Raw genomic sequence first — 9248 nt, forward strand, 5'->3', positions numbered from 1 at the left:
CTGGCAGGCACTGTCCTGCTGAGCTGGACTCTGGTCCAAAGAGGCCAGAACTATTCTAGGCTGCTTAAAGAATAAACATGTAATGCCCTGCCACTGAAAGGCAGTCACAAGAGCCAAGTATCCTTCTCACTGTGATAATTTACAAGTATGCTCTTAGGCAAGGAGCAGTACACAAAACCTTACTTTGTTCAAAGATGATTAAAGGCTTGGGTTTTGTTTTGCCTTACGTACTTTAGCTATTTTTGGTGAGAGCACTTAAAATGTATTTTATATATGCATACGTATTAGAATGCCCGTGCACACGGCTCATATTCTCACTTGCACCAACATATTTTGGAAACTAGAAATATACCCAAACATTAAAAAACAAAAAAACTTCTGAATTTTTGAGAGAAGTTGGGCGTCAAATCTCTGCCATTTATTAGGCCTGCACCTACCATATCACTCAGTTCTCTTAGTCCAGTTTTTGAAATCTATAAAGCAGAAAATGAAATACCGTGGGACAGTCTGTTACTAATTCCTGCCTGTTCTAGTTCTCAGCTCCAGGAGCCTTCAGGACACCAGCATGTAAGGGTTCTGCCCCGGGTTCCCAGGTGACCTTTCAGAAAGTGGGAGACCATGCATAATCAGAAAGTATATATGCATTTTTCTGCGGCGAGACTCCAAAACTCTGATGAGATTTTGTGGAATTAAAAAAAAAAAAAAACCTCGAAAGCTACTCAGAACCTGCTGCCCTGGAGGGTCAAACACTTGACAGTAGTACTACATCGTCCAGTTAGCAATACGACAGCCTCAGCATCAAACTGCACTGCTCATTCCTCCTGCACTTACAAAAATTAAGTCGTTGTTTAGCAGTGAGCTCGGGCCAATGACAGAGGTTACCTGGAATCTGTCCTGGGTGACCATCTAAAACATTCAGTGTTGCTGGATTCTAAACACGCACCTCCATCTCACAACTGTCAGACAGAACTTTGTGTGGCTGCACGACTCACGTCCACCCATCAGAATACAGCGAAGGTGCCGGCCTGTGCTCCAGCATCTGGATGCCACCTTGATGGTCCCGGAGGCCTCCTGGCTCTGCAGCAGCTGCGATGGCATGAAGGGCTACAGCTGGCCCTGTGGCAAGGACTGTGAGCCACCTCTCGTGACGGTGGCCTCGGCCCTACAGCTGAGAGGCTGTAGGATTCTGCCCACAAGCCCAGGCGTCTGAACAAACCTGGAGCTCCAGATGAGAACAGAGCTGTGACTATGCTTTGTGACCTGTGAGGCCCACGCTGATGGCCTGGCAAACTGCACCAGAGTCCTAACCCAGGAGATAACGTCTATATTTTAAGTCGCTAACTTTGTGGCAATATGCAATAAAGCAGTAGAAAATGAATATATGTGGTTTGACTAATTTCTAGCTATGTGAAAAAATATTAGCTCCATGGTAGGGGTCAGTACAAGTCCCCTACAGGAGACAAGGGTATATATAAATGCCGTGCATGACCTAGGTCAGGGTTCCTAAGCCTGGTCCCCATACACACACAACTACTACTACACAGGGGTCAGGAACGAAGTATAGTTTTATCTTGATAATTATAAGAAGAAAATGAGCAAAGGAAACTGTTTCTTCTTTCAGATCTTCAGTTTTAGTTAATTGAGCTGCTTTTCCACTCCAAGAGGCTGCACCAAGTTCAGAGATCACAGATCTCCTACATATACCTTACCCCGAAGCTTCACACAGGCAGTAAAGCCGCCCATTAAGATGGTCTAAGTTCACACTCATAAAAACTTATACCTGAAATATTTCTTTCTAGAATTTCAGTTAAATTTAAATTCACCTTTAGCAGGCCTCTTCAGAAAGTCTAAAACACCTTACCTTGCGAGGAGGACGCAGTCAACATTCTTTATTTTTCCCAAAATTAAGGCATCAGAGGGCTGCAAGCAACGAAAACTGGTTATAACATTTTAAAACATGCGCATGAACAATTAAAAGGCTGTCACCCAGGCCTGGGTGTGGTGGCACAGGCTGTAATCCCAGCACTCGGGAGGGTGAGGCAGGAGGATTATTGCAAGCTTGAGATTAGCCTGGGCTACAAAGTGAGCTCAAGGCCAGCCTAAGCTGCATAGCAAGAGCCCATTTCAAAGACAAAAAAAAAAAAAAGTTGCCATCTTAACTGCTAACCCATACCAGGTCTCACGGAGGCCTGGACCCTGAAGATACCTTTAGAAAAGAGTCTACAGATGATCAACCAATACAACCATCAATAAATACTCACTGCACTCTTGGTTGGCCCACACTTGCCAACGCCCAGGTTTGCCAGATGTGGGGGTAGGGGCTGGGTACATACCCGAGTTCCCCTGGGTACTGTGATGGCCACTAGCCGTGCTTACACACAGCAGGGGCATTTGGCGGGTTCAAGAACAGGTGCAAAAGGCAGAAGGGTTAGGAGAACACTGTCGTGGCACAAAGGACTCTGACATGGAGCTCTGCGCCTGCTGAACCACACAGAAGACGGCCAAGTGGCAACCTGAGGTAGTTCAGGGAGGCCCTGAGAACCTGAGCCTAAGAAGTGGGCCAGGACAGACTTGGAAGACGGGATGGTAGTCGAAGAGCTGAGCTGGAAAGCAGGCTCTGCTTGGGATGGCTAGACACGGGAGCTGTCACAGGCAGATCAGAGGACATAATTTTGGAAGTGGCCATGTGGGGCTGGCCCTGGCTGGTAACACAAAGGCTCAGACACAGGCACCGCTCTGGACTAGGACGACAGTTTTATTTTCAGTTATTTTAACACCAACCGTGTTCTGTAACCTCAAGACAAACCTTCTTTGGACCAGGGCTCTCTCAGAAGATGTCATTTTGTAATATTTCATCCTATTAGTCATCAGCCTGCCCCCTCAGTCACAGTTGTGTGACCCACAGGCCCCAAAGTAGAAGCTCATTTGAATACAAATTTGAACAGTACAGTTGCTAGGTTTGAAATGAGTGTATGGTTTCTAGCAACACAAATTCAGGAGCTACTTGGACACCCTCAAAAGTCATGCTGTCAGGACTGTGAGGTCCAAGGCAATTCCTGCGGTATTTCCTCAGCTGAGGGCGCCAGAGACAGCCCAGTCCCCTCCGCCAGGAGCAAATGGCCCGAGGCTTCTGAGACAAAAGCAGTCTCTATTTAACTACAACTCAAGCCAGTAAAAAAGACTGACAAGCTATCATGTCTCCACTAGTTAGACATTAACCTTGCCAAACGGAGTATCCACATATTTTTCAGTTCTTCCTTCTAAAATCTCTGGATCATCCAGGCCTGTTCCGCCAATTATTCCAATCTAAGGGAGAAACAAAAGATTATTACATTGGGTGACTTTTCATTAGAAACAAAATACTGTAATTATTTCAAACAAATTCATCTATACACTCTCCTCTTACATTAATATACTCTCCTCATTCTTGCTGAACCCTAATTTTAAAAAAATTTGAAAATTACAAAAAAAAAAAAAAAAAAAAGGCAAATGAAGGTTTTCTATCAAAAAAATCAACAAAAACTTGAAATGACCAAAATATACCACTTTGGGGCATTTATTTCTGACTGAATTACAAATAAGCACAAAATGATACTTTTAGGTTAGAAAATCAAATATAAAGTAGGGAAATGTGCTTGTGGAAAGTTCTTTTTGATCAATGTTATTTTCTATGTTAATTGGAATATGGCGAAAAGAACATTAGGAAACCCTGCTAGGACATAATATTTCAGGCATGTCATTTGCTAATGACACCATCTCATTGCTATTTTATAAAATAATGAGATTTTCTGCACTATGTCACTAGACTCACAGAGCTGTCAAAGAACACAGAAGAGACCAAATGGCATGACAACTAACATGAGATATACAAAACCAAGCCGTCATTCAATGCCTTTAATTCACATTTATATATGATAACTATATAGACAAGGTGCAGAATCCTCATCCCACGCCGAGTTAATCTGAGGTGGTGACTAAGAAGCTTGGGCTCCTTAGAACAATTACGAAGTTGAATACAAACTGAACTGTGAAAACTAAAATTTGAGTATCAAAAGTCTTTAAGACAATTTCCCAAGACTGAACTCCTAAAACATAAAGAACTGCCAGACTAAAGACACAACAGCTTACTAGAAAGCTCAGGAAAAGTGGCCTATGCATGTTTTTCAGTGAAAAGGTTTAACTCTATTCTCACATGAGTAAAATCTCAACTATATAAAATAAAGTAGCTTCTTGAACAAAAATGTCACTTAAGAACTAGATATCTGAATTAAACAATTTTCAGGTCAATTTACACGAGTTCATTTACATCAACATAGAGGAAAATGATTCTGTTCCTGGTCTTTATTTTCTGGAAAGGAATGAATAAATGAGGAAAATCAAGAAATGGAGCCTTTACTGGAGAATCTGCTGGTTTACCACATTTCCTTAGGCTGGTCGGTGCCTCCTTGTGATACATTACTGAGACTACAGATTGCATTTTATTCCTCTGGTGACCATGGGGGACAGAACCAGGGCCTTCACAATGAGTTACAACCCCAGCCATTCAGATGTTCTACTTTGAGACAGGGCTTGAAATTATGATCTTCCCATCTCAGCTCCCCAGCTGTTGGGACTACAAGCATGCACCACCACACCCAGCCCACAGGATATGTGTTTTTTGACAACCAAACTGTAAGAGAAGACCAACTAATAGCACAGTTTTCAAATTAACAGTGGTACTCCACTAGGTAATACATCTAAATCTCTCAGTTTAATAGAAAAAAAAAAAACAAAAAACAAAAAACAAAACAACAAGCTTTAAAGAACCATGCTGTTTTACACAATCCCAGCCCCTCCTCTGTCCTGGCTTCTTTTTCCCCTTGCCATGTACCCATCTCTCAACATGATGGGAAGCTGTAACCCATCCTGCCAGTGTCCGTACCTGGGGCCCGAGACACCAACTGCTGGCTCTCAGCACACTCCGCAAGCATTTAGCCACTCTGGAACACACTGGTGGTCTTACTCATGGGCACTTTCACTGGACTGTTGCTGGGCCATATTCTCTCTCTGGATTCAGCTCTGGCTCCTTGGGCTTGCACACACACAAGTCCAGTGTTACTGAGGAGCCACCAGCCTCAGCTTAGACAAGCCAGCCCAGCACGGAAGCAGTAATGACACGGCAACAGGGACCCTGCTGCAATCACACGTCCTGCACTCACCAGGCAGCCCGAGCTTCTCTCCATGATAGTCCTGCACAAGGGCGTCAGGATTTCAGCGCTGGGCAAGAACTTGTGGTCACTACCTGACCCAAAAGCAGGCCCACGACGGAGTCTCTGTACTTGGAATCATCACCAGGCCCACTCCGACTGGCTGCCCTTAATAGAAATTCCCCCACATCCTGCAGAGGATCAGCAACAAGTATAGGGACCAAGAAATGTCCTGCCACACCAGGGAACTGGACTGCAACGATTGAAGCCAGCAGAGCCACTATGTGGTCAATGTCGCCACCTGCTGGCTGGACAGCAGAGTACAGCTACAATGAAGCTCCCAAGCACTGACACAGGCCAATTCTGTGCAAGCCTTGTTGAGCCTGTAAATTCGACAATGAACTCAGTACTTGCAAGAAAGGACTGAGTACGAGCATTCACAGGTCGCTGTTAGTACGAGAAATGCTACAGAGGCCTCATTTCATTTGATCAGCGTGGGTACAGCCTGTAAGGCAGGCACTATGGGATGAGACCTGTCTTACAAACGCAGCGCATAAAAATTAAGATCTTTCTTAAATCATAAAGAGCAAAGTGAGGGCAGGAGTCTTGCTCTTCCTTGCTTAACCATCATGAGATCTACCTCTTAGTACCCCAGGGAGTCCTTCACGGCATCACACTCTACCAGGAGTCTCACTGTCTCTGGGCTACAAGGAAGCCGACGTTTAGCAAGGTTGAGCTATTGAGCAAGTCAGGCAGCGACCACTGAAACAGTGACTGGATACTACAGTGAACCTTCTTAGAGGAGAAGAGGACTGCTGACTGATAACTTTATTCAGACTCAGGAAGCAAAGGCAAGACCTCGCCAGCACCAGCCCTCAGACCCTGTAATTCTGCAAGGCTTATGAAATGGCCTCAAAATCTGAAACCTAATTTTTGCTTCTGCACACCACACAGTTCATGATACAACATCAAGTTCTTCAGTGGGAGCCCTCTGGTCAGTCGGGACCACTGCTAGATTTTAACAGCAGGTGGTTCTTCCCACCCTTCTCCAGAGACAGACCACCAAGCTAATCTCAAAAAAGGGAATTAATGTTTGGTTGCAGCTTTCTCGAATGGTGACTCACATGGTCAGAAGGGGCACATTCCCACGCCTCCCCTGTGCCTGCTCGCCCTCACACCTGGCCCTCAGGCACTTCGTGACCCCTTCAGTGTTAGGAAGTGTGGCTGGGAGAGCCTGCTGCTCAAGGACCCAGAGCCCTCTGGCAGCATTCTCAGAATGCCATAATCCGGGGCACTGGAGATACAGTCATGCTAGGGAATTGGGCTGTTTCTGAGTGCTGCGTGCTCTGGGCACTGCATGCTTGTGATGGCGGAGCCAGAGCTGGAGCACGGCCCTCATCTCTGGTCACCTCTATCAAGTTTGGCAAGTGCAGCAAACAAAGCCTCATTAGTCGGCCGGCCTGGCTCAGAAGTTTCCCGGGACTTTAAAATTCTGGAGGCCCAGCTCTAAGGGCAAAAGGAGCTAAATGTCTCACTCAGCCTGGGAGGCCTGTTCTAAATGGTCCGGAAGCAGCTGGCGGCTCCATCTCTGACAACACAGGCCCTGCCTTCCCCTTGTCAAAGCTCCTTCCAGGGAATGATTATGGATTTAACAGTGCCTTCTCCACTGAAGCTGCGTGTAGACGGTCTAACCTCCTGCACTGCTGTGACTGCACTGGCAAGTCTTTAAAAAGTTAAGGTCAAATGAGGTCACTGGGATGAGATCTAATACAGGGAACCTGATGAAGGTGCAGGTGACTGGGACACAGACAAACACAAGCAAGACCTTGTGAGCTACAGGGAGAACACAGCCATGAAAGCCGGAGAAAGCCCATTGAAGAGACTGACCCTGATGACACTTCAATCTTGGACTTCTAGCTACCGGAAGTGAGACGTATTAAGTTCCTGTTGCTCATGTCACAAAGGCTGCTTGTTACTTCAGCCCTAGTAAGCTGTTACAGTGATATTTCAGAGCAGTCTGGCTAACTCTAGGGGATCAGAACCACCACAGCTCTGACTAACTCACTCCAAGGGTAGAGACCTTTCGCCACTTGCAAAATGGTCAATACTCCTCAAAGCTCACTCTATTCCTAGATTCTAGACAACAAAAACTTTTTTTTTTTTTTTTTTTGGTACCAGGGATTGAACTCGTAGCTTGCACTTGCCAAGCAGATTATGCTGCTGAGCTCTCTCCGGACCTAGACTGCAAAGACTTTGATTAACAGGAAAGGCAGAGATGGCCCGTGTGCCTGTCTGCATTCTGCTGCTGTGACAAATACCCAAGAAAATTAGCGTAAAGGAGGAAAAGTTTATTTTGGCTCCCCGTTTCAGCCAGTCACTGGGATCTATTGCTTTGGGGTTGTGGCAAGGCGTGGAGGAAGACAACTGTCCCCCTCACAGTAACCAGGAAATAGGCACAAAGGGGCCAGCTCCTGAAATCCCCCAAGGGCAGGTCCCCAATGACCTCACTTCTTTCCACTGGGCCTCACTCACTGAACTTTCCCCCACCTCCCACTAGCGCTTCCGGCTGGTGACCAAACGGTGCACAGACCTCTGACACACAGTTCAGATCCAAACTATTGTGGCCCCCAAGAGACCTTAATTACATCCTGATTCCCAGAACCTCTAAATGTTACTTTCCATGATTAAACCAAGGACCATGAGACCGGAGAAATTCTCTGGGCAGATACTAAATGTAACGATGAAGGTCCTTATAGAAGGGAGGCCAGAAGGTCAAATGAAGGTGATGGTGATGGAGAGCAGAGGAGAAGAAACAGGCCCCAAGTCGAGACACACCAGTGTCTCCAGAGGCTGGAAATGGCAAGCCACTGGACCTCCCTGGTGTTCAAAGGGAACCAACCCCCCGACACTTGGTTATTAACCTCCTAAGACTCATTTTGGACTTCTGGCCTTTGAAAATATGTTTATATTACATGAAAGTGCTCAGTTCGAGGGGTCAGGAGCCACAGGAAACCAATAAGCACACTGAGTAAAACTATCTGAAGAGCTACTCAGAAGGCAGGTGTCGGGCCCTCTGGAAGCTACCTAGGTCAGGGCTGTCAAAAGTGGGGTAGCATCTCATATCCTGGGGCTTCTGAGAGCCCGCTGCTGAGGCCCTAGTCCCAGCATTATTGTTCAGCCCAGAAATCTGCCCTTTTAACGAACTGCCAAGTGAGACAGATGCACCGCGCTTTGGAACCAGAGGTTTACATGCTTCTGAGGCGCATCTTGCGCCCCAAGACTGCAATGGCAGGTAAGGTTCCACAGTGTACTACAGAAATGGACTTTCTTTATTTTCTTATCTATGAGGGCCTGAGTTTTTGCTTAATCCATTAGAACCAAATGAAATGCTGCACTATATCATTCATTGTTTTCTTTGCCCCATCACCCTGGCAAAATAAAAATAAACTTCCTCAGACCAATCAAACATCTCCTGTTTCTCCCTTTCTCTGTGCTGGTCAATAGGCAAACCTGGCTACTCCTCCCAGACTGAGCTATCATCTGCTCACCAGGCAGTCAGGCAGTCAGTCCGTCTCTCTCTCTCTCTCTCTCTCTCTCTCTCTCTCTCTCTCTCTCTCTCTCTCGGGGATAGAACCAAGACATCCTCAACCACGCGTGAAGCCACTCTGGTGGGGTTGTCTGGAAACACAGGACACTTCCGGTTGTCACACTGACCGCCATGCTGTGGGAAGGAGTTAGGATGTGCTCTAGGTCCAACAATACTCAGGATGGTTCTACAAAAGAACTGTCTTATTGGGGCCAACCAAACAGCCCAGAGGATTAAAGCACCTGCAAGCAGGCGCAGAGGCCAGGAGTTCAATCCCAAGGTCTGCCCGGCTGGCTCTGTCCCCAGAGTGTGCTGAGACAGCAACTTAGACTGGGCATGGTGGTGCATGCCTGTAATCCCAGCTCTTGGGAGGCTGTAAATAGGTGATCACTATAAGTATGATCTAGTAGTGAGACCCCGAAGACCCTGTAGACCCTTCCCTAAAATACAAAGAAAAAAAAAAAAACTTCCCCATC

General features: G+C 46.3%; 1 protein-coding gene across 1 annotated transcript in view; it reads right to left on the reverse strand.

Moving 5' to 3' along the window:
* LOC101579597 (S-methyl-5'-thioadenosine phosphorylase) overlaps nt 1-8906 on the reverse strand; it is a 44308-nt gene extending 35402 nt beyond the window's left edge. The window contains exons 1-4 of the mRNA XM_023723517.1: nt 8901-8906; nt 5282-5377; nt 3220-3306; nt 1862-1920 (exon numbers count right to left, since the gene is read on the reverse strand). Coding sequence (XP_023579285.1) covers nt 1862-1920; nt 3220-3306; nt 5282-5377; nt 8901-8906 — 248 coding nt within the window. The remainder of the gene's footprint in view (nt 1-1861; nt 1921-3219; nt 3307-5281; nt 5378-8900) is intronic.
* Between the last annotated feature and the right edge of the window lie 342 nt (nt 8907-9248).

The sequence above is a fragment of the Octodon degus genome, unplaced genomic scaffold (assembly GCF_000260255.1).
Source record: "Octodon degus isolate 3935 unplaced genomic scaffold, OctDeg1.0 scaffold00099, whole genome shotgun sequence".
Taxonomy (NCBI): domain Eukaryota; kingdom Metazoa; phylum Chordata; class Mammalia; order Rodentia; family Octodontidae; genus Octodon; species Octodon degus.